The 26,792-nt window shown below is 40.5% G+C and overlaps 1 protein-coding gene across 2 annotated transcripts in view; it reads right to left on the reverse strand.

Annotated features, from left to right (window-relative positions):
* LOC127413035 (follistatin-related protein 5-like) overlaps window positions 1-26,792 on the reverse strand; it is a 251,700-nt gene that overhangs the window by 189,903 nt on the left and 35,005 nt on the right. The window contains exon 3 of one of the 2 annotated variants that reach the window (XM_051649838.1): window positions 24,259-24,289. In XM_051649838.1, the coding sequence (XP_051505798.1) occupies window positions 24,259-24,289 (31 nt within the window). Of the gene's footprint in view, window positions 1-24,258; window positions 24,293-26,792 lie in introns of both variants that reach the window. The other variant, XM_051649837.1, reaches the window with a different exon arrangement.

Consider the following 26,792-nt stretch of genomic DNA (forward strand, 5'->3'; position numbering starts at 1 on the left):
ATGAACAGCACAATTCAAGTGAATACAACAGTACAATACAAAGTAAATATAAAAGTTGTCAATCCATTAACTGACTGTGCGAAAGTAACCATGGATTTCTCATCCAAATAAAAGGCAATGTGAGAATCCTTAACTGAGCCCCAGGGATGGGAAATAAAAGGGATAGAAAAACGATCAATGTGAGGTAACAGTACAGAAGAAGTAAGAATAAAAAAAGGAGAGCAAACAAAAAGCTAACAGCAGAGAAAACAGACTAAACCAGTTAGGGTGACCATATTCTGGTTTTCCAAAAGAGGACACATTTTTTTTGTTTTGTTTTTTCGCGGTTGGGGGGTGGGGGGATAATAGGGTTCAAAACAGTGTTACTATGAATGCAAATTTTAATACAGTGAAAAAGACACTCTATTAGCATAACAATAATATATATAAATAAATAAAAATGTCCAACATTCTTTTGAATATCCAAGTACTAAAATAAAATATTTGATGCCATGATTGTACCTTCATTTACTATTACTATTATTTTGAATGGCCATGGAAAATTAAGCAATGTGATAACAATTTTACCTGGTTGCAAAAAGTAGTCCGTTAATTTACCTGATGAACTTTCACCTTTTGCTGACCCTTTATGCTTTGCAGAGCTAATGTGTGTTTCTAAATCACTTGCACCTTTATTAGCAACTGACACATAAGTGCCAGCACATGTCATACATTCTGCTTCCCACGGATCTTGACCTGGATGAAAGCATGGGAATATTTTGTGCAAATCTTCTGTAAATTTGCACTTTCGTTTGGGCATTGTTTCCACTCAGCTGTCATTTGCTGCTACTGTCTAGCAACTGTTTGATGCCGAACACAACAGCGCTTCGCGCATTCGCGGAGAGATTGACAGGCAGGAATTTGGCCAATAGTTGCTGCCAGCCTCTTATAATCGACCAATTGGTGTACAAGAAGGCGGGACTTACAAAGAGGGGTTAAAGCAATGCAAATATGCGCACACACAATGAAGTATTAGACCAGATGCACATCATAATGGAACTAAAGCCGGACATTTTCGCAAATTTAGAAATCCCGGCCGGATGCTTTTTTTAAGGTCCGAAAAAGAGGACATGTCTGGCAAAAAGAGGACGTATGGTCACCCTAAATCCAGTTCTCTTGAGGAAAAAACTCTTGACCTGAAGAGATCAACTGAAATGCTGGTGTTTGTGGGGTATCTATTCTGTACCTGACACCAGTAGCATAGCCATGACAGAGCAATAACTAAGCTCCTGTTATCAGACTGACATTCTCCCAGCTGGTCTCATAACAGAGTGTCAGCCCTTAGGTGCTGATTACAGTAGATCCATGCCATGCATGATAAATAATGTGCTCAGAACAAGACTTCAGAGTCAAACACAGTCATATTTCTCCATACAGATGTACAGGCAAAGACTTCGAGACAAAGTAAAAGGACAAGTACATCAGTTCCTCAGTACTTATGAATATGTTATGTATGTGTAAAAGAGAAAACATAATTACTTTGAGTGTTGATATCTTTCCACACAAAGACATTTAGAGTGAGGCTAATCTCAGCCTATTCACCAAAATGCCAGAGCTGGTGAAACCAACCAGTTCCAATCTCACTGGGTTTCAAGTATGCAATGTCTGGGACCCAGATGGTGCATATATGTATATTAGGGAGGCAAAGTTACCAGAGTGCAACAAGGTCAGCACTAAATAATTGAAAGATATTGAAGATTTTTTTTAATGTATTTTTTTAGTGCAACTTGTAACAAATGCACAAGATATCACAGACTATATCTCTATAAAGTTACATGACAAATCTTTGAATATATATAAGGTGTTATAAAAGATATGACAATTTGAGGGGTTTGGTGTAAATCTGTTTACACTGCAGAGCAAGTATGAAGATTTGCTACTGCTAGAACATACACAGACATGCTGTGCTGAGCATGCTAGTCATGCTGTGGCTGCATAATTAGATATACATACAAACAATTCCCTTGAAGCAGATCTAGACAGGTGCTGCTGGGGAGGAGGAGGGTTTTAAAGAGAAAACTCTTGCAGTGCGCTGCAGTGAAACCGGCTTACCTGCAAACAACTGAGGCAATTTAAAGGTTAGTAAGTGAGCTTGCAAGTTGACTGGCTAACAGATTACATGTCAAGGGATTAATCAGCTGCACCATGTAAAGATTCATGACTGAACATGGAATCAGTTATGTCCATGAAATCTTCTGTAGTTATTACTATAGGTTGAGATTGACGTTTGTACTTTTGCGGACAAAAAAGAAGGGTCTTTGCCACAGAAGTCACATTTTAAAAGCCATATATATCATGAAAAGTTGCATTTACTTAGAATTTTTAATGGACAGGGGCTGCAATAATGTATTTTATTTGATTGAGCTCCCACTTGCACAGTAGTCATGTACCTTTTAAAGATCCTTTTCATAAGAACTCAAGTTGCTTATGAATGCTAGGGGACACTGTCTGAGTGTCATGTGTCTGAAGCCCTTATACAATCATGGCAATTTATTGGCTGATACCCATAGGGAGCTAAGTCACAGGCTCCATAAAGGTGCTCGCTTTCACAACATCGAGTCAGATTATCTGTTCTTCAGTGCACAATTGTTTCTAAGCCCATGTTTGTTTATAGCAATTCACATTGAAGTGAGGATTATTAATTCTCCCTTTTGAGTGGTGAACAGGTAAGGACATAATTTATACAGTGTAAATTTCAGAGCAATTTTAATTGGGATTTTCCAAACATTACAAGGGTCCAATGGGGACAGCTGTGCTTTTCGAGGCTCGCAATTTCTTACCACGATGCATTATCCCCACTTGTTCCAGTTCCATGGCCTCCAGATTTGGAGCGCCGTGTGTGGGAGCCATTTGGGATTTCGGCTTTGTGTCTGAAAGGATTGGAGTGATGCAAAAGGACATCGAATTCTTCCTCGTGTTTGTCGCCCTCCCCCTTGAGCGAAAGCGCGAGTCTCATCAGACATGCTCTGAGGCCTAGCTAGGCCGCCATTTTCTGACAAACAAAGCATGCGTAAGAGATACCATGCGCGTTTTAAGCTGTCGCCATTAAAAAACGTTGTGTGAGAGAATTCGTCGTTGGAAGGGAACAAATTGGCCCCTTTGTCCCTATTGTCTTTTTCTGTGTCATTCTGGGAGAATGCACGTGAATAAGGCAATGGAGGAGAGGCCTCTGCCTTTCTCTCTCTCCCCTCCCCATTTGAAGCAAACTGCTCACGGTAGAGGGGATCATGCATGGACCGGTGAGCCCGGCCGCAGAAAGAGGGAGCTGGAATAAGAGAATATTCCCCAAAAGAGTGATGGCAAACCAATGTTGGGCCTCATGCATTCAGATATAAGACAAAGGCAGGCCTACACACAGTTGTAAAGCCTGCCTGATGCCTACATACAGCCATAAAACCTTACTGATAACAACCACGGCAAAATCAAACAGAGGGAGTCCAAAACAGACTACAAATCCCATGAAGCCTCACTCACTTTACACCTATGTGTGAAATTCTGAAGGATCAAACTCTCAACTCCTATTGGATGAGGTGGATGGCAGAACACACCCTCAATCATGATGTCATCGGGAGTAGAAAAACCTCTGAGATATTTCTGGGCATTGCTTCCAGCAACATTACGTGCCGTGTCTAGATGCAGCTGCATGACGTAGCTCATTGCTGCTCTCAGGTGTAGCCTTGTTGCAAAAGAAGTAACATATGACTTGAAACTGTGGCCATACAATCTCCATCTCGCTGGACGAGTTGAGATTTCTCCACCGAACACGCTAACAGATCCGAAGGAGACCACCGAGCAATCCGTGTCTTCATCCATTTGCCTGCAGAAGTGAAGAAAGAAGATTTCTCTTCCCTCCTCAACTGAGTCGACTTCGTTGATTTCTCTGCCAGCCCACCGAGAATCCGCAGCCGTACCGCCCGCCGACAGAGCGAGGAAATGGCCTCCCATTATTACCCGAGCTTCGAGGAACCGAGTCGGAGTCAAACGACGGACGAACACACATTCTACCCACGTCCTCATGTGATTCAAGTAAGAGGTTTACATCTGGGCAGAGATAGATTATTATAGTGTGTTATTCTTGTGTGTCAAGGTTATTGCTTGTACAGTTCACGGACCACCAAGTCCGCTCATTGCTGCTAATAATACTCAATGTATTACTGTAACATACTGTTATCATGAATGTGATTTGCTGTGTTGCAGTCCATACACAGTAGATTTGAACCACGTTGGACTGTTGTGTATTTCCACCATCGCTGGTGAGACCGGCACACTGAGTTTATCCATTAAAGAACCAAAGACCGTGGGATGGTTTACAAGCCATTTACCGCGTCTCTGAGTGATAAACTAACAGCTGCTTTCTCTCCCACGATCGTGAAACCATCACTCTTCTCTCTCTCTCGTACTAACTGCACACAAACGCGAACCCTCACAAACATACCCGCACACACATTTGGCTAGTAGATAACTTTGCGATAAAGCTCAGCTTTGTCCCCAAGTTATCGTACCAGCAGAGACACGCATTAAACAGGCAGACGGCATTAACCAGCCTCTCTCTGCCCACATTCGCAGCCACATTCTCTGGCCAGAAACCTTGCATGACATACTCTCCATGAGAGCCACGTCCGCCATTTTGTGCGTGTAATTCCTCACACACACACACACACACCCATTCAAACACACACACAATACCTTCCTCTCATGTGTTATAGGCTTATTTTGTTACCATATCTAACCATGTTACTGTTTAGTTTGTAGTTGGAAGTCGGAAGTTAATTGACTGAATTGTATTGATTTTTTTTTTTTTTTTTACTGGGTAGTAAGTGTTATTTCCTAATTGCTTATGCCTCAGAAGTATAGAAAATGGCTATTTTTCCCCACAAACTTTGCTTTTGTGACCAAGACAGTGATATTTTTAAATGTACCTATTTCCAATGAGAAAACTGGCAAATCTGTGTCTTTTCATTCACATAAAGTCAGAAAAAGTTATTATTTTGAGGCATAAGCAATTAGGAAATAACACTTACTACCCAGGAACAAAAATTGTGTTACATAGTGTTATTACTTGATATTAATGTATCAATAAACTTTGTTATACTTTAAAGAGAAGTGTTTTGGTTGGTTTTGCATACACCTGTGTCAAGGGCTGGCAGGGGATGTCAGTGCTCGGATTCAAGCCTTCATTGTTTTCCTTTTGAATGTCGATGATCTCCAGACGTCGACCTTCCTAAGAGAACAATCCTATATTGAGACTGTAATATTGTCTGGTTATTAGTTCCTGATTCCTGATTTTTGGAGCCTCAAAATTTGGGCACCCAATTCACTTGCATTGTATGGACCAAAAGAGCTCTTTATTTGTGTTCTGCTGAAGAAAGAAAGTCATACACATTCAGGATGGCATACGGGTGAGTAAATGAAAAGAGAATTTTAATTTTTTGTTGAACTATTCCTTTAAATTAAAGACTGAATTAGCCAAAACGTTACAATTTATGCTGTTGTTAAAAAAAAAAAAAAAAAGAAAAAAACATTAGCTGCTTTCAGTTCTCTGTGATTTTGTCATTAAAGTGTCTTTTTAAAGTCTGGGTGAAGTCTATTAACTTAACACTGACACCACAGAACTTGTATGAGTGGTAAAACAGCAAACTTTCTACACCTATGTTTAATCACAGGGGTTTTGTCTCTTGCCTTTTAATGCTGCACCATCGTTTCAAACTCTTGTCACCACCAAAGGTGCGAGTCCCAGGCCATCTGATGTTTTTCAGCACAGCAGCCCATCCATGGGGATTCTGGGTAATGTAGTCAACACTGCAGCCTTTTAAGAAACCTCTGTGGACTCCACCACTCCAAAACAGAGGAAACAAACCCGGATGAACAGCCTTCAAACAATGCTTCAATCTCCTCATGAAAGACAACATGACAACACTGAGTTCACCTGTTTGCTATAACTCCTCCATCTGCTGTCTCTTTTTGACCACTTTACAATCCATTTAATCAAAACCAAATCTCTCCTGGAATCATTGCTGAAGAGCAGAACGTGATATCACAAAACAGTAGTTCTCATCACACACTCTGGGGTTTGTATTAACAAGCACCTGGTTGAGAAGAGCTGTATTTATAGAATACTTTGCTATGGGGAAGGTGGAAAACACTTATGTGTTTTGTGTTTGGTGTGCTGTGTAGGGCTTTACTGGTTGTTTAGATCAGTGTTACTATCAGAAATAATTAATAATTATTTCTTTAGTTATTAATTAATATTTAAATTAATTAATTGAATCTAACTCATTAAAACCTCAAATGGGGCTCCAGTAAATGTAGTGCGCTACGTTTAGGAGCGGGTTTGGTTATTAGCAATAATTAATCATTATCAAAGATAATGATTAATTATTAAAATCAATAGAACATTTATGAGAATCAGTGTTAGCTTTTTTTTTTAATCCTTTAAATCAACAATTATCAAAGATAATTGTTAATTGCTAACATCGATAAACATTAATTAAAATTAACACTAGCTTATTGATCATTCAAATTCAACAATCATCAAAGATAATTATCAATGATCAAAAATCAACAGAATATTAATAAGGATTAACATTGACGGGGCACCACCCTGGAATCAGGGACTAATAACCAGATAGTATAACAGTCTCAATATTAGATTGTTTTCTTAGGAAAGTCAACATCCGAAGAATATCGAATTTCGGAATAAAAAAAACAATGAATGAAGGCTTGAATCCGAGCACTGACATCCCGTCAGCATGACACAGGCATATGCAAAACAAACCAAAACACTTCTCTTTGTAATATAAACAAAGTTTATTTATGCAGTAATATCAATTAATAATAAATACAATGCAGTCAATATACAAATACAAACTAAACAGTGATATGATTAGATATGTTAATCAAAATAATCATATAACACATGAGGGTGTGTGTGTGTGTGTGTGGTTAGTATGAGAGAGAGAGAGAGAGAGAATAAAGTGACGGCCCTAAAGCCGATTTCGCGATCGTGGGAGAGAAAGCAGCTGTTAGTTTATCGCTCAGAGTCCAGCGTTCTTTGACTCTTTAATGGATAAACTCAGTTTGCCGGTCTCACCCGCGATGGCAAAAATGCACAACAGTCCAGTTTGGTTGGACCACAATACAGCAAAACAAATTTGTGATAATTAATACCCTGAGTATTAATAATGAGCGGACATGGCGGTCCGTAAACTGTACAAGCAAAAACCTTGAAACACAAGAATAACACTATAATATTCTATCTCTGCCCAGACGTAAACCTCTTACTTGAATCGTATGAGGACGTAGAATGTGTGTTCATCCGTCCTTTAACTCCGACCCGGTTCCTTGAGGCTCAGGTGATGATGGGAGGCCGTTTCCTCGCTCTGTTGGTGGGCACGGCTGCTGATTCTCGGCCGGCTGGTGGAGCACTCAGAAATGTTGACTTGATTGAAGATGGAAGAGAAATCTTTAATCTCTTCACGGATTGCTCGGCGGTCTCCTTCGGATCCGTTAGAGTGTTCGGTTGAACACAGAGTAATCTCAACTCATCCAGCGAGATGGAGATTGTATGGCCACAGCTTCAAGTCAGACCTTACTTCCTTGTGCCACGAAGCTGCACCTGAGAGCAGCGATGAGCTGCGTCTACACCCGGCAAGCAAAGTTGCTGGAAGCAAATCCCGGAAGCATTTCAGAGGTATTTCTACTCCTGATGATGTCATGGTTTGTGGGACGTTCTGTTGTGTGCCTCATCCAATAGGAGTTGAGAGTTCGATCCTTTAGTGAGCAAGGCTTCATGGGATTTGTAGTCTGTTTTGGACTCCCTTTGTTTGATTTTGGCGCGATTTTTATCAGTAAGATTTACGACTTAGTATGTGGGGGGCTGAGTTAGGTTTTTACGACTGTGTCAGGCCTGCCTTTGTGTTCTATCTGAATACATGAGGCCCAACAGCTGCCAGGTTTGCATTCATTAAACACACAGCTGTATGATCACTAAGCACAACAATTCATGTCTCAGCACTGGCTAAATTAAAGGGAGAGACAGTAGTATCTTGACCGCAATGATCTGCGTACTGCTCCCTCTGAGATGCGTCAGTTTCAATCAGTTGAGGCATTATGTTTCATATATTATTTTATTTTCATTTATTACCTGACACAGATCAGACTAAAATTAAATAGCAAACAATTCACCCATTTTATATTAGTAAATAAAACCATTTAATTTCAGCCAACGAGGTAAAATAATGTGGCTGTGCAGCGAATTCCAAATGGTGTGTCTGTCAAATGAATGTGAATCGCCACAATGGGCACTTCCAGTGTGGACAGCTCCGTTTATCATAATGGGAGCAATCAAACTTTGTTAGTCACTCTGTCCAAAATCGCTCTGTGTTTATTTGACATTCATTGTATAGGGATTTGTGAATGAGTGAATGAGCAAGCAATTTGGGAAACAGCAAACAAACCTTTTTGATGGATGCAAGCACACAGGCTTGTTTGTTGTCATCACCTGTGCTACAGTATAATAGTATAGAGACTGTAAAAAGAACAATTCCAAAATGTTGAAAGTTAAAATTGGCTAGCGGACTAGATTAAAAGATAAACTATGAACACCTGATGGACCATATGAAACTCTGCTAGGTAGTTTGAGGCCCCTGGTGTATAGTAATTTTAAGTCTGCTATAGTACCAATCCAATGGCACTACTCAAGCAGATTTATGAATTACATAATGCTGCCCAATAATAAAATATGGTGCTTCTATTCACTTCCCAAATTCACAAGGAAATATTCATTTCTACATTTAAAACTCTATGCTGAGTAACTGATTTCAGACAGTCAATAACTCTCTAAAAATGCTCCAGGCAGAAGAGTTTTACTTTCTTTCTATCACTAGCTTTAAAAAAAAAAAAGAAAAAAAAAAGAAGAAAAAAACACTTTCTATAAGGACTTTCTACAAGGAAGTAATTTCCTACAGAGAATAACCAATTTAAATTTAAGAAGTACTCTCCTCTGTCTGAAAAAATCTTACTTCACGTTGATGGTACAGTTTAAGTCAGAGGTTTACATACACTTGGGTTGAAGTCATTAAAACAAATGTTTTAACCACTCCACAGACTTAATATTAGCAAACCATAGTTTCGCAAGTTATTTAGGACATCTACTTTGTGCATGACACTAGTAATTTTTCCAACAGTTGTTTACAGACAGACTGTTTCACTTTTAATTGACTATCACAATTCCAGTGGGTCAGAAGTTCACATACACGAAGTTAACTGTGCCTTTAAGCAGCTTGGAAAATTCCAAAAAATGATGTAAAGCCTTTAGACAATTAACCAGTTAGCTTCTGATAGGAGGTGTAATGAATTGGAGGTATACCTGTGGATGTATTTGAAGGCCTACCTTCAAACTCAGTGCCTCTTTGCTTGACACCATGGGAAAATCAAAAGAAAGAAGCCAAGACCTCAGAAATTTTTTTTTTGGACCTCCACAGGTCTGGTTCATCCTTGGGAGCAATTTCCAAATGCCTGAAGGTACCACGTTCATCTGTACAAACAATAGTATGCAAGTATAAACACCATGGGACCACGCAGCCATCATACTGCTTAGGAAAGAGACACATTCTGTCTCCAAGAGATGAATGTAGTTTGGTGTGAAAAGTGCAAATCAATCCCAGAACAACAGCAAAGGACCATGTGAAGATGCTGGAGGAAACGGGTAGACAAGTATCTATATCCACAGTAAAATGAGTGCACATGGGGAAAAATATCTTACTTTTTGGAGAATTGTCCTCTGGTCTAATGAAACAAAAATTGAACTGTTTGGCCTTAATGACCACCGTTTGGAGGAAAAAGAGTGAGGCATGGAAGCCGAAGGACACCATCCCAACCGTGAAGCATGGGGGTGGCAGCATCATGTTGTGGGGGTGCTTTGCAGCAGGAGGGACTGGTGCACTTCACAAAATAGATGGCATCATGAGGAAGGAAAACATATGGGTATATTGAAGCAACATCTCAAGACATCAGTCAGGAAGTTAAAGCTCAGTTGCTAATGGGTGTTTCAAATGGACAATGACCCCAAGCATACCTCAAAAGTTGTGGCAAAATGCCTTAAGGACAACAAAGTCAAGGTATTGGAATGGCTATCACAAAACCCTGATCTCATCTGATAGAAAATTTGTGGGCAGAACTGAAAAAGTGTGTGCGAGCAAGGAGGCCTACAAACCTGACATAGTTACACCAGTTCTGTCTGGAGGAATGGGCCAAAATTCCAGCAACTTATTGTGAGAAGCATGTGGAAGGCTACCCAAAATGTTTGACCCAAGTTAAACAATTTAAAGGCAATGCTACCAAATACTAACAAAGTGTATGTAAACTTCTGATCCACTGGGAATGTGATGAAAGAAATAAAAGCTGAAATAAATAATTCTCTCTACTATTATTCTGGCATTTCACATTCTTAAAATAAAGTAGTGATCCTAACTGACCTAAGGCAGGGAATGTTTTCTATGATTAAATGTCAGGAATTGTGAAAAACTGAGTTTAAATGTATTTGGCTAAGGTGTATGTACATTTCTGACTTCAACTGTATATTCTGGTGACTGAACAAGAAGATGCTGCTATGGAAACTCTTCATATATAAAAAAAAATATTCAATAATGTTTCCTTATAGAGGCTGTAGGGCTTTACTGGTTGTTTAGATCAGTGTTACTATCAGAAATAATTGGTAATTATTTCTGTAGTTATTAATCAATATTAATAATTAATTAATTGGATCTAACTCATTAAAACCTCATATGGGACTCCAGTAAATGTAGTGTGCTACGTTTAGGAGCAAGTTTGGTTATTAGCAATAATTAATAATTATCAAAGATAATTATTAATTACAAAAATCAATAGAACATTGATGAGAATCAATGTTAGCTTTTTTTAATCCTTTAAAATCAACACTTATCAAAGATAATCGTTAATTGTTAACATCGATGAAACATTAATTAAAATTAACACTAGCTTATTGATCATTCAAATTCAATCAAAGATAATTATCAATTATCAAAAATCAATAGAATATTAATAAGGATTAACATTGATGGGGCACCACCCTGAAATCAGGGACTAATAACCGAATATTAAAACAGTCTCAATATTAGATTGTTTTCTTAGGAAAATCGACATCCGAAGAATATCGATTTTCGGGAAAAAAAAACAATGAATGAAGGTTTGAATCCGAGCACTGACATCCCGTCAGCATGACACAGGCCTATGTAAAACAAACCAAAACACTTCTCTTTGTAATACAAACAAAGTTTATTTATGCAGTAATATCAATTAATAATTAATACAATGTAGTCAATAAACTTCCGACTTACAACTACAAACTAAACAGTGATATGATTAGATATGGAAACTAAAATAATCCTATAACACATAAGGTGTGTGTGTGACAGTGTGTGTGTGTGTGTGTGTCAGTGTGATTAGTGAGAGAGAGAGAGAGAGATGATTAAGTGACAGCCCGAAAGCTGATTTCGCGATAGCTGGAGATAAAGCAGCCGTGTTCATCACTCAGAGACGCGGTTTTACGAGCGGGGCTCGTAAAAGTCCCTTGTTATTTGACTCTTTAATGGATGAACTCAGTTGCTGTCTCACCCGCGATGGCGAAAATGCACAACAGTCCAATTTGGTTGGACCACAATACAGCATAACAAATTCGTGATAATTAATACCCTGAGTATTAATAATGAGCAGACATGGCGATCCATAAACTGTACAAGCAAAAACCTTGAAACACAAGAATAACACGCTATAATATTCTATCTCTGCCCAGACGTAAACCTCTTACTTGAATCGCATGAGGACACAGGTAGAATGTGTTTTCCTCCGTCCTTTAACTTTGACCCGGTTCCTTGAGGCTCGTGTGATGACGAGAGGACGTTTCCTCGCGCTGTCAGCGGGCGGTACGGCTGTTGATTGTCGGCGGGAGGTACGGCTGTTGATTCTCGGCGGGCTGGCGGAGAACTCAGAAATGTCGACTTGATTGAAGATGGAAGAGAAATCTTTAACCTCTTCACTTCTGTAGGCCAACGGATGAAGATCCGAATTGCTCGGCGGTCTCCTTCAGATCCGTTAGAGTGTTCGGTTGAACACAGAGTAATCTCAACTCGTCCAGCGAGATGGAGATTGTATGGCTACAGTTTCAAGTCGGACATTACTTCCTTATGCCACGAGGTTGCACCGGAGAGCAGCAAAAAGCTACGTCCGTATTCGGTGAACGAAGTCACTGGAAGCCACTTTGGAAGCATTTCAGAATTATTTGAAGTCCTGATGATGTCATGTTTGAGGGACGTTCTGTTGTGTGCCTCATCCAATAGGAGTTGAGAGCTCGATCCTTTAGAGGGCAAGGCTTCATGGCTCTGTAGTCTGTTTTGGACGATTTTTATCAGTAAGATTTACGACTTAGAAGGTGGGGGCTTAAGTTACGTTTTTACGACTGTGTTAGGCCTGCCTTTGTCTTCTATCTGAATACATGAGGCCCAACAAGGCCTTCAATCACATTCAGTCAATGCAAGCCTAAAAAAGAATACACTTCTCAAAGGGAATAATTGCTTTATTTTTCCCTATCTGTCACTCACTCGACGTTGTGTCGATGTAGTGACACTAGGGGTCACTCTTGGGAGCCCCAAACACCTCTGCTTTTTTGAAAAAAGGCCAATGAGAATTGGCGAGTGGAATTTGCATGCCACTCCCCCGGACATACGGTATAAAATAGCTGGTATGCAACCACTCGTTCAGATTTTCTCTTCGGAGCCGAGCGGTTCAATTCATTGAAGTTGAATTCATCCGCAAAGTTCATTCACCTCATCTGCTGGATTCTACAGCACATTTCAGCAGCTTCTCCCCCTCTGCACCCGTGGAGTGCAGAGAACGCCCCTGGGCGATTCGGCAGAAACAACTAAAAGAGTATATTCTAAAAAGAGTATATTTTCTTTCTAAAAGAGCGGCACACACAGAACGTCATTTAAAGATGCCTTTCTGTTTGTGTGTTATTCCTGGTTGCGGTCAATATCTCTCAGCCTCAATCGCTGTCTTACGTGTCTGGGCACTGCCCATGCAGAGACATCGTTCGTGGATGAGTCATGTCCTCATTGCAAGAACATGACCATGGCAACGTTGCGGTCGCGGCTTGCTTTCGTAAGCACCGGTCCTTCTACCTATGGGTTTGAGGCCGCATCGGTTAGCATTTCCCTTAGCGGGGCCTATGGTATCCTCAGCAGCGGCCACACCACTCGGGTTGATGCATATGAGACTGCTTCAGCAATGGCTTCAGACTTGAGTCCAGAGATGGGCATGGCACCGCGGGACACATCGCGTGGCCATCACGCTGATCTGTCACCAACTCTTCAGCCCTTGGACCTTCCTCACATTTCTATGGGCAGGGGCTCCCCTAGAGCAGGTCTCCAGGTGCGTCGTGGTTACAACAGATGCCTCCAAGACGGGCTGGGGTGCTGTATGCAACAGGCACACAGCCGCCGGCTCCTGGACTGGCCTACAGCTGCATTGGCACATCAACTGCCTCGAGCTGTTGGCAGTACTGCTCGCCCTGCGGAGGTTTCGGCCATTGATCCAGGGCAAGCACGTGTTGGTCCGGATGGAAAACACAGCATCGGTAGCATACATCAACCACCAAGGCGGTCTACTCTCCCACTGCATGTCACAACAAGCCTGCCGTCTCCTCCTCTGGAGTCAGCAGTGCCTCAAGTCGCTACGAGCCACTCACATCCCGGGCGACCTCAACACCACAGCGGACATGCTGTCATGTCAGGTTACCCTCAGGGGAGAGTGGAGACTCCAACCTCAGGTGGTCCAGCTGATTTGGAGTTGATTCAGTTGAGCACAGGTAGACCTGTTTGCTTCCCGGGAATCCTCCCACTGCCCGCTTTGGTACACCCTGACTGAGGCACCCCTCGGTATAGATGCGCTGGCACACAGCTGGCCCCCTGGACTATGTAAATATGCATTTCCCCCAGTGAGTCTACTTGCACAGACCCTGTGCAAGGTCAGGGAGGACGAGAAGCAGATCATCCTAGTAGCACCCTACTGGTCCACCCAGACGTGGTTCTCAGATCTCACGCTCCTCGAGACAGCCCCCCCCCCCCGGCGAATTCCCCTGAGGAAGGACCTATTTTCTCAGGGACGGGGCACCATCTGGCACCCGCGAACTGACCTCTGCAATCTCCACATCTGGCCCCTGGACAGATTGCGGAAGACCTAAGTGGCCTACCACCCACGGTGGTAGACACGTTCACTCAGGCTAGGGCTCCCTCTATGAGGCGCCTGTATGCCTTGAAGTGGTGTCTGTTCGCCAAGTGGTGTTCTTCCCGATGCGAAGACCCCCAGAGATTCGCAGTCGGTTCAGTGCTTTCCTTCCTGCAGGAGAGGCTGGAGGGGCGGCTGTCCCCCTCCACCCTGAAGGTGTATGTAGCCACTATTTCGGCTCATCACGATGCAGTAGATGGTAAGTATTTGGGGAAGCACGACTTGATCATCAGGTTCCTGAGAGGCACTAGGAGGTTGAATCCTTCCACACCGTGCCTCGTCTACTCATGGGACCTCTCCGTAGTCCTTCAGGGTCTACAGGGAGCTCCCTTTGAGCCCTTGGAGTCAGCTGAGCTTAAGGAACTCTCTTTGAAGACTGCCCTCCTGACTGCGCTCACTGCCATCAAAAGGGTAGGGGACCTGCAGGCGTTCTCTGTCAGCGAATCATGCCTGGAGTTCGGTCTGGGTTACTCTCACGTGATCCTGAGACCCCAACCGGGCTATGTGCCCAAGGTTCCCACGACTCCTTTTAGGGATCAGGTGGTGAACCTGCAAGCGCTGCCCCAGGAGGAGGCAGACCCAGCCTTGGCATTGCTGTGTCCGGTGCGAGCTTCACGCATCTATTTGGATCGCACGCAGAGCCTTAGAAGCTCTGAGCAGCTCTTTGTTTGCTTTGGTGGATAGCGGAAAGGAAGTGCTGTCTCCAAACAGAGGATCGCCCACTGGGTCATCAGCGCCATCACGATGTCATATCAGGCTCAGGACATGCCACCCCCTGCAGGGTTACGAGTCCACTCTACCAGGATTGTGGCGGCCTCCTAGGCCCTGGCCAGTGGCACCTCTTTGGCAGACATCTGCAGAGCAGCGGGTTGGGCAACACCCAACACCTTTGCGAGGTTCTACAATCTCCGGGTTGAGCCGGTCTCGTCCCGTGTATTGGCAGGCATGAGCAGGTAAGTTCCGGGACAACTGGCCGGGTGTACCACTTGCGCATAGCGCTTTTCCCCTCCCTTGAGGTGAAGACGTGCACTCTTGACTCCCAGTCGTGTTCACAGACTGTGATCCCTGGATGAATTTCCTCCTTAGCCCTCTGGCAGTTGAGTTTGTAGAGAAACTCGCTGACCGGCCCAGTACGTGCGCTAATGAGCCCCTGGACTGAGGTAGGTGCTCCACATGTGCTGGTACCCCAAAGGCGACCCCATGTGATATCTTCCGCTAAATTGTTTCCCTGACGGCAAACTGCGTCTTCCTTGTGCATCTTCCCCTGGTCGCCATGTTCTGTAGAAACTAGACAAGACTCAGTAAGACCATGTGACGTATTCCACTCAAAATACCCCCCTTTTTGGGTGGGGTGTGGTCTCAGCGGTGTCTTCCCTTGGGAGGGACACCCCCCGACGCACACACTTATGGCTCCCAGTCGGTTAACAAATTCCACTCTTTTTTGGGAGAAAAGAGAGGGAAAAGAGGCCTCGGCTGGGCTAGCCTGTCCCTGTAGTTGGGCAGTCGACTTGTTCCTGATGGACCGTTCGACACCCATAAGAGCATTGGGGAAGGTTACATGACGGCCTGGTGCGCTGGCTACAAGGCACACAGCAGTCTGCCCGTCACACACCGCCAGTTCACGTAACACAGCTCAGCTAGTTATGGCATTTTTTATAGGGACCCCTAGTGTCACTACATCGACACAACGTCGAGTGAGTGACAGATAGGGAACGTCCTGGTTACTTTCGTAACCTCCATTCCCTGATGGAGGGAACGAGACTTTGTGTCCCTCTTGCCACAACGCTGAACTACCCGCTGAAATGGCCGGACCTGGTCTCGGCTCCTCAGCACAAAACCTGAATAAGTGGCTGCATACCAGCTCCTTTTATACCTGTATGTCCGGGGGAGTGGCATGCAAATTCCACTCGCCAATTCTCATTGGCATTTTTTAAAAAAGCAGAGGTGTTTGGGGCTCCCAACAGTGACCCCTAGTGTCACTACATTGACACAATGTCTCGTTCCCTCCATCAGGGAAAGGAGGTTATAAAAGTAACCAGGACGATTTCAGTTTTGTTGCAAATGTGGCATGGTATGTGGCTTAGAAGATTTTTTCTCTCCTTTTGGCTCAGAGACTGGGCCAATCACTTTCAAATTATACTCCATATGACTGTATATGCAATACGACTGCTATGAAATTAGCACTATTAGCACTATGACTATTTCTCTTCAGGAGTTTAGACCCATAAAGATGTCTTTATAGTCATTTACACTCAAGTTATACAAATGCAGGTATATCCTGACCTCCTCACTCGTGTTCTTGACATGGACATCCACTGTTGTTTTTACCTTCATCTCCTGTGTTTAGATGCGATTAAATCTTTTTCTAGTTCTTCTTTGTGGTAGCAATGGCTCAAATGTTAGTGTTGCCACCTTGTGGACCCACTAATTAGTGCTCATTATTCCAGGTGCATGCACATTTTGCACATTCAAAGAAAAATCGGGCTGTGCGTTTTCGGTGCTCGAGCACTCTACTGATGATGAGATTTGCATCACGCGTCCTGTAAGTGGATGCTTAGCGCATGCGTCTGACTGAAATATACTTTGGGCTTTAATTGACGGTGTTCCCTGCAGCGCAATTCAGCAGCAGCGCTATATCTCTACTGAGTCTACAACACGATACACATTACCAGTGTAGTCTGATTCCCAAATGAATTACTCTTATAAGCTGGTTCTTTTTAGTGAATCGAAAACATACAGCATGGCCAGTCTAGTGCATTCCCCAATTAATGACTCTAAGACTCTTATGAGCTTTTATTTATATTTAGTTAACCAAAAACATATATTTAACTTTCGTTCATCTGTCTTAAATCAGAAAGTTGCGGAAGTTCAGACCGAGTCGTTTTTGCAGCTTAATAAAAAAAAATAATAATAATTTGAGCTCTGAAAATTACAGTATGTTTTCATTATACAATGAAATATTTTATCTCAAAATTTCAAGGAACATTTGATTTCTCACAATATGACCCATTTAAGCACACCACTGCTTTTTCTTAAATATCTACCCTTGCTTTTGAAAACCCATGTTAAATTCCATATAGAAATGAAAGAGAGTTGATGGTGATGACTTTATTCCTTATCTATCTTCCATATAGCTTGATCTATCAGTGAGCAAACGAATGACCATTACATGGAAGATCTGCTAGAAGAAAATCTGTGCTGCTATACAAATGCAGATCCAACTTTAAATGCTAATTAAAAGTATAACCCACAATTGCCTGAACTCTACATGAGTAGAGTTGTGTAAAGGCCTCCTATACAGCTAATGAGCAGTTAGATGTAGATGCAGTTATAGACTGCTTCCATTAAGCAGTGCAAAAGCAAAGCAATGCTATGGCAAAGTCACTGGTTACAAGATCAATTAAATCTCAGAAGGTGGGATCATTGAGATCTGTACAATGAGGGTATTTAAACTCCATAAAAATCTAGCTATCATTTAGTCTCTCTGAGTTATGCTATTTATGAGGCACTACCACTCTTCACCAATTGTACACCCTGCAGAAAACTCCACTGCTAATTTGTATTGTATTAAGCCCTTTTCTTCACTCAACCATTGAACAACTTCACTGACTATAACTGTGACTGAATATCACTATGAGCAAACTGTATTTGTGGTTGTTTTTGTGGTTTATGCCTCTTTATCAGGGATTTCAAGAGTATCTTTTAGATTAATTGTAAACAATGGCTTGAATAGCATTCATTTCATATCTCATCTGTCCTAGATGCCTCTGTCATGGTGAGTTTGAAAGAGAAGAAAGGACATTTCTACTAACAGATGCTGAGAGACCTCCAAGACCAAAAGATCTTGATGGCTTTGTTCCATAATCTACAAAGACAGCATTTTAAAGCATTATAGGATCTCTTCTAACGTGAAAGCTGTCCTAAAAGGTAGGCAGCATAAATATGCAAGATTATGGTGCCTTCTAAGATACCTTTTTTGGCCAAATTTTAAGGCAAAATAATTTATCAGGAGAAGACAATCCTAATTCATTGCGATGAGCAAAATCCATCCAAGATGGGATACAAATTGCAAGAGAAATGTTGATTATAAATATAATTAATTCAAAACAAAATGTCTTACTAACAAAAGCTCAATCTAAAACGGACCATTTTACCCAATATTTGTGTGTATGTTTATGCTTATTAGCATATCACGTTGTCAGCTTAGCAACATGTTAACACCAAACTCTAGTGAAATCAATTGTGAGTCCCCTGTGCAGAGCGCTATGTGTGACACAAGTTGTTTTCCAAATCGGACACGTATGACTCAGCATTCCATTTTAGTTAGGATAGATAGCTAGAAAGAAAGAGAGAGAGAGAGAGAGAGAGAGAGAGAGAAGAATGAGGAAGTGCAGATACTGTAATTATGCTGATTATGTCATCTATTATTTCAATTGGGGAACAGTTTACGTTTCTGCACTACCAGTCGCCAGAACAGAACATCCTCCTTATTTAGACCCAAATGAGCTAAAGAGACAAATATCACCTGTCCTGTTTTTCATCTCTGCCATTCCTTTTGCTATCTATTTTTATAGCATGCCACCACTGCAGTTTACTTTAATGAGTTGGTAAGATTCTATCTTGGCAAGATCCACCAGAATTGCTTCAGTTGAAAAACAGAGACAGAAAAGTGAGAAAAGTTTAAGCTCCACAGTGGTTTTGTAGGGAACAATGGAAGAAGCCCAGGAAGCCAAATGCTACTTTATCTGAAATGGATTTATTAGTAGTTGTGTTTTCAGCTGAATGCTAAATAAGCATTAAATAACTTAATAGAATTATGCTAATTGTATATAGATCGGCTATAAGCACTACGTTTAAGTGGGGCTTTTAAAAACACTCTCAGTATGTGAAAAGGGATGTCGGGTTGTTCTCTCTTTGTGGCTAAGACAACATCTGTTTGGAGCAACAACAGAAGCGTTCACCTCCCTCATGAGTGTTTTTTAGATTCATTACCTTCCACGTGCAAATCCCTTTGTTCAAATTAGATACCCTCCTGCTTCATTGGCTTTTCTGCTCATGAATATTCATGATCTTCAAATATTAACTTTTCCCACTGGCTTGAGAGCCTATTCTGGAATTAAATAAAAGGTCTTAATAGTTAAATACCTATTTGAGAAGTAATAATTTCAGATTTTGAGAACACTATGGAAACTGTGATAAATGTCTCGCGCATAAAAATTCCCTTCTACCTGATATATCACTGAAATAGGTGTGTTGAGAAATCACACCTGTCTATGGTTTTGTTCAGACGGGAAGCAAAAATACTCATTTGTGAAGTCTGATTTCATGAAAACTATGCAACTGAGGCACCATTTTCACAAAAATATATTACGTGGTTCATTACACATATTGGGATAGTTCCGAAGTAAAATGTCCACACCTCTGTGTGGTGCTGAAAGCAAGTTCAAATGTTTCTCAGACAGATGAGTTCTTTAAGGTTAATGCTCTGTTAAGTTTAAATAAACAAAAGCTACTATCCTACCCTAAATATTAAATCTAAACCAAACTGATAGTGTCATAAAAAGCAAATGTGAGATAAAAAATACAATTGCTGAAGCAACCACGTCATTTTGTGCCATTTATATGTCACTTTGTATTTGATTAACCTGCAGTTCAGGATTTGTTACTTTGTGATGCAACATTTGCATCACAAGTGCAATTTGATTGTGAAAGAACAAGATTGTAAATGTAGTAGGTTATAAACAGAAATGTAAATCTTATAATGCATTGCCTTACAAGTTATGTGCTATAGTAAAAGTGTTTTGCTGTCATAAGTGAGAAATAGGGCAAAACTTAAATATTTATGACATTTTACTTGTGATTTGCTTTAAAGGGAATAAATGTCATTGTTGTAGCTTCTCTAGTGTTCATTTCACAAGGAAAATGCAGTGATACAACGAGCCATTTAAAAAATATTTTGCAAAAATGTATACTAACTAAGCACAACATCTTCCATCTTTCTTGAACTAAAGGATACATAAGCATTTTCAAAAGCAAGTGCACCCAATAGGTATTATATTATGCCCTCTACATCTCTATATAAAAGATAAGTCTGCCAAACAATACAGCATTAAGCAAAATCTGCATAAACAGAATTTAATTACAATTAGTGATTGTACACGTGAGATGTTCAGTAACTACAGCAGTAGAAACGTGGGCAGCTGTCCATAACTAATTCCTTCAAGTACTGTAAAATGACTGCAGCCTTGTGCAGTAATTTCCACACTATTCTCTTTTCTCACCAGACATGATGCAGTGTTCCCTTTCTAAAAGTGAAATTAAATCCCATAGAAGCTAAAGAGATTTCAGGATTATCATGCAATTTAGAGCTATAATCCTTAGCATTTCAAATGTTTTATTAACTTCAGGCCAAGGAGGTGACCCTGCATGCAGATTAATAAGTTGTGCTGTAATGACAATGTGAAGAAAGCTAGGATCAGGGGACCAGGACTGATTTTTGGCTTTGAGAATGCAAGAGCTCCATGGGCACACCCTGCCCTGTTCTTATTTGAAAGAATAATACAAGATTTTGTCTTTGTTAGCTTTTGAAATATACAGTAGAACCTAGCCTTTATAGCGAGAGAGCTGGGTACTAGTAATACGTAGCTGGTGGTTGGAATGAATTACACAAAAAGCTTTTCTCCAACCCTAAGATGTGATTTTACCCTCAGTGATAAGATATTCTGTGTTCAGCTGCAAAGTGGAAATGTAGATGTGCCAGCCACTTCATTTATGATTCCAATTACAAGGCATTCTGTTGTGTGCTTGTGCATGCTGTCTTAGATTTTCCCATATTCCAAATTTTGACAGCCAATTTCAGTTGGCTTCATATTCTTCCCAGCTTTACTTCATGTTCTGCAGTCTAGACTTTAAATGTGCAAAGCAGGCAACATTTGCCATGCTGCAAATTAAGTAAGAAGTGTGAAGCACGCTTTGTCTGGTTGTACTGTCATGAATACATTCCACACTAAGACTTGATGTACTTCAAAGGTAAAATAATTATAAAGTAGATTCAGAGTCATCAAAAGAAATTAATCAGCTTCATCAAAAGCCTTTCAGGCAGTCACAGGAGGAATATTTCAAAACCCCCATTTAGGTATACTTAAGTCAGAATTTAATCCACTTAAACATGGAGTAATTGGAATAAATAATTAAAATGATTATTAAATAATTGAAAAGGCCTTTCTAAAATGATTTCCAAAAAGAATTTTCAGTGTAATGTTGAACATGCTGCCCAAGCATTCCTTTTATTGCCACACTGGTTTCTATATGGTTAATAAACACTGGGTAATAAGAAAAAGAAAATACTATTCATTGCATTCGTCAGGATTATATTGTAAGGATTCTTGTTTGGTTTATTATTTGGTACAATTGCACCAAACCAACTTGCGCCAAAGTTATGCCATGCATTCTCACACTAAACAAAACCTGAGCGGCAAATGCCACGCGATGCACGCATCAGGCGACAAAAACAAGACAGGACACCTGTGCGAGAGTTTGGCCACACACCCGAAATCTCAGACTGAAGTAACTGAACCTCAGCACAATGTGAAGACAGCTCGTGACCCGGGTGCGCAGCACAAAGCGAGCGCAATGCACGTCCGCGAGAGACAGACACAAAACATGGAGCATGATTGCCCAGATTCCAATACAGACCGAAACAGAACCAGACAGGAAAGTGAGGATCCAGACACCATGCTCCGGACATGAAACACAAGACAGCTCGCGACCCGGGCACACAGCACAATGCGAGGCGCACCCGTGTTCACAAGAGACAGACATAAACTATTGACATGAGTGCATGCCCTCAAGATGACATAAGCACTATGCACCCACGTCAATAGACAGAACATGGATCATGAGTGTCTGGATCTCAACACAGGCCGAAACCGAATCAGACAGGAAGTCAGGATCCAGACACCATGCTCCGGACATGAAACAAGACAGACCGAAGAGCTCATGGCAGGGAATTCAACCGAAACCGTGCGCTCACACAAAGACAGACAATGAAACACAAGACAGACATGGGACAATGATGCCACAGTCCTGTCAGACTAAAACCCAAACTGACAGAATGACAACAAACTATACAAATATGTCAAATCGAGCCATATATTTTCCCCCGGATGCACTAGTTGTAGCAACTTGGTAACTTTTTAACAAGACTTTGTTTCATGGTGCACTGGAAAAGAAAACATTGTTTGCATCCTGAGTCCAAAAAAAAAACTGAGCAAAGTCAACCGATTGTATTTAATATTACAATTTGTCTGTGAAATATGCATGAGGTGGTTCGTGAACAGTCTGTGGCTGAAACGAGAGGGACCAAAATCTCCTCTGCATGTATGCAATATACCAATCTACAACTTATTCCCTTCCATTTATAGTTTTCTCAGTCTTTCAGGGGCACATCCATTCCCTTGGGGAAGGAGAGAATTTAGTTCAGCATTGAGTGACAAACACCTCTCAGACCCAAAGAAAGAATCCAAAACATACTCCTCAGCAGGGTCCATTCTGTGTCATACCATCTTTTGTGTCCAAGGAACAGAAAGACAACAAAGAAGGAGTTCTGAAGAACCTCTTTCTCTCTTGTATTTACTTAACTTGGCGAACATCCATCTCAATTTAAAATATTTTTATTTTTTACATAGACATTTTTGTACAAGAAGACAACTGAAAAAAAAAAAAAAATTCTCTATTTTCTCTATTATGCCCACAACTTATTGATGGAGGTACATAATAGAAGAAAGAAAAAAAAAACCTGAAGGTGTAATATACTGTATAGTCAGTTCTTATTACTTTTGGATGGAAGACCCCATGAAATCGCTTGACGAGTGCAGTTTTCTTTCATGTGTTGACATAATTTCTATTGAAACAGTGAGTTAATGTTAATTTTAACATATAGTAATATTTTGTTTTAGAAATCAAAAGTTGTATATGTTAACATTAGTAATTAATGCTCTATGAACTAACATGAACTAACAATGAACAATTTTATTTTTATTAACTAGCTTTAACAGATTTATAAATTCTGAAAATTGTTAGTTCATGATACCAAATGGATTAACTAATGTTAACGAATGGAACCTTATTGTGAAAGTGTTACAGATGGCCTTAAAGCTAACAAACATGGACTAAAAGACACAAAACACCAATTTTGATTTCATAGATTTTTAAACACTTACTGTAAGGTGGTTCCTCAAACCTACACAGATCCAGACATATCTACAGTACACTGAAAAGCAGTGTAAAAAGGAAAACCTCACTGTCTATTCACAATGCTTGATATGTCATAAAGCATTTTGAGATGTTCAGATGTTTAGGATACAAAATAATTAAGTAAAAAAATGTAATACATTTAAAAGTGTAGTGTCACTACCATTGCAAAAAACTGCTGGGACAGTATAATAGCTCAATGATGATATCAGATTGTATTACCATGGTACTTTGATATAGCAAAAGTATTTGGGCACATTTTAAAATTTCATTGCATTAGAAAACTAAATATAATCCCAAATGGCATCTGCAAAATAAATGACTTGTTCTCAGAACAAACTGCACTATTCTTAGCCATTTTGCAATGACTTTTGACCAACTGGTCTCAAAGTCATAATTAGTGGATGTATGAAATCATTTCCCCTCAAATTCACACAGGTGTCCTAGCAGAGTAACCAAAGGTGTAGTTAATTACATTAACTGTGGACATTTTCCACTAATGTTTGATAACCAGAAAGTGTTCAAATAATTTTGTCTTTTTTTAACAGTGCTAAATGATTGCCAAATTTCGTCAAATAATATCAGAAAACTATGAAAGCACCATGGCTCAAAAAAACATGGCAATATCCTGGTATTAGAGAGAGAGAAGTGGGGCATCGTACATACCCTTCATCCGTAAACTCTCCGAGATCCCGTCCTGCTGGAACAAGAATAGAGAGAGAAATAATTCTTACAAAATGTTACATTCAGAAACATTTCACAGACAGCATGTCAACACAGCTCTGATAACAGACATCCACACACTGGATATTTGAAATGTTTTACACATCTCTAATACACCTGTTTTCTGTTTCCCCTCTAGATCTACAGGATGCAAAAATGCTCTGAGCAAGCTTAAATATGGTGTATATTGGTTAGTAAAAAAAAATAAAAATAAATTAAAAAAAAACGTCATTCACCGTGTCAACAAGTCGTTCTTCTCTGCAGGACTGACCCACCAGAGAATTTATGTTGTTTTGTAGTTGGATTATCAATGTTATTAATAATAGGATTTTCTGTTATTACACAAGTCTAACTCCTTTCTTTTATTTAAAGTATTATCTATAATTCCTGTGCCATATTTTCATAGCAAAGTCCAAATATTCTTTGAAAATGTTGGTGCCTTATTTGTACATTTGCAAGTATAAGTTGAATGATACATTAGTTCAAACCGGCCAGGATTTGAAAATGAGATGTAAGGCAATATGACCGAGCAGCTCTTTTTCATGCAACAAAAGTGGATGGTGATTTGTATTGCCTAGCTCCAAACAGGGCAAAATAATCACCATAAAAGTATCATAAAAGTAGCCTCTGTGCACTATACTATAATTCTTCTGAAGCCATACAATAGCCATACAATTTAAGCCATTATTCACTGACTTGGAATATAGCGCATGAGTCATATGTGCTACTTGTATGATACTTCATGGAGCTTGGCAATAAACCATCCACTACTGTAGACAGACTGTCCTCACATTGAATTCAGAAAAGGATGTTGACTTTTCTTGACGTAAACTTGGCCTCCGCCAACCAAAATTCAAAGCACTGACACCATGTTTTTGAACATAAGGGCATGTGTGAGCTCCATTTTCCGGGTGAAATGCCCACAGAGGGGTGCCAAAAAGTGAGTCTTAAAGCGAGTTGTTTCTAGCAGTAAAGGATGTACTACAGTGAGGAGGAATGCATATTTTATTAACTATAGGCCTACCCCTTGACCCAAACCCCAACCCTAAACCTAACTGTCAGTGGAGTTAAAAAGCAAACATGGAGGAAAAATGGAACCTTCAAATTGCACTCGTCACTCATTATGCAAATGCAAATACTTCCTAGTTTCAACACTGGACTAGAACTCAAGTCTCCCACACTGCTGATGCAACACACTGCCAGTTGCACTACAGGATAAGGTACACACAGTTGAACTAATGCAAAAATGTCTGAAAGGTGATGGACCTGGTCAGTAAGTCAGCATAATGGGGCAGATGTCAGGGTACTGGAACATTTGGAAGCAACATTTCGACTGATTTATTGTTGGGTATCAAAATTAGTAAATCTATCAGTAATTAATCTCTATACAAAATAGATCAGTGAAATAGTTTGGATATCTAGAGGGATTATTCCCTTAAAATGGATAATTGGCAAGGATTTTAATTTTGAGTGATTACTGTGAGGCAGCAAATTCCAAACTTCTCTCAGCTTACAAGGGACTTTAGAGCCATTTGTACCATCTGCCCAAAACAAGAAAATGCTGGCTGCAAGCCCCTGTCATTTTTCTGCAAATACAAAAGACAGTTTCACCAGAACACTTTCTTAATGTGAGAGTAAAACATCACTATGTAGTGGCTTTTGCCCTCGTTACCCACTTACCCTGCAATAATCATGGCTTGTGGTGTGGGTATTATGGCTTAGTGTGTGCTACAGAGTTTGCTTTTCATTAGATTTAGCTTTGATTTTTTATTTTTTATTTTTTCTCCATATGACCTTGCTGTTCTAACCTAAACATAAGTATATAGTGATTATTTCTATCTTGATTCAAAATGATCTAGAAAGGACTATAATTGCTCTGAACTATAATTCATTTTATGTTATCTAAAGTTAAATTCCAGAAGTGGTTGACAGAGCATTTAGCTAACACCTATTCATTCCACTGTGCTGCTCTAAAGACTTTTTGTGCTCAGTGAAGCGATTAACTTCCTGGAATCAATTGTACATGAATTACGCAACTGGACTACAAAAATTAAATGATGGCTACAGTATAAGCACCTACACAGCCCAGCCCCTTCACCTTATCTTACATGTGCTCCATCTGTCACTCAAACATTACGTTTTTGATTAGTCTAAATGTGGGGTGGAGCCAGATTTGTTGTATAATCTGATTGGCTGTACAGGGAGGCTGGTGAAATAAACTATGGTGAATAAAATCTTTTGCTTTGAATTCCGGACAGAAGATTGGCTTTTGCAGAGCGGGACAAAGCTTCATACTATAAGCTGAATTACTTACGATGATTGAGGCAGGCTGAGTTGAGGGAAAGCTAATGGGGTCACTGCTTATCTCTGTGCCCGTGCCAGAAAAAAAAGCTCAACCACATTGCCCTGGCCCAACACCCAGCCATTTGAAAAACAGGCTCACTACATCAATGGTTTTACCTCGGCCAGATTTTTCT

The sequence above is a fragment of the Myxocyprinus asiaticus genome, chromosome 22 (assembly GCF_019703515.2).
Source record: "Myxocyprinus asiaticus isolate MX2 ecotype Aquarium Trade chromosome 22, UBuf_Myxa_2, whole genome shotgun sequence".
NCBI lineage: Eukaryota > Metazoa > Chordata > Actinopteri > Cypriniformes > Catostomidae > Myxocyprinus > Myxocyprinus asiaticus.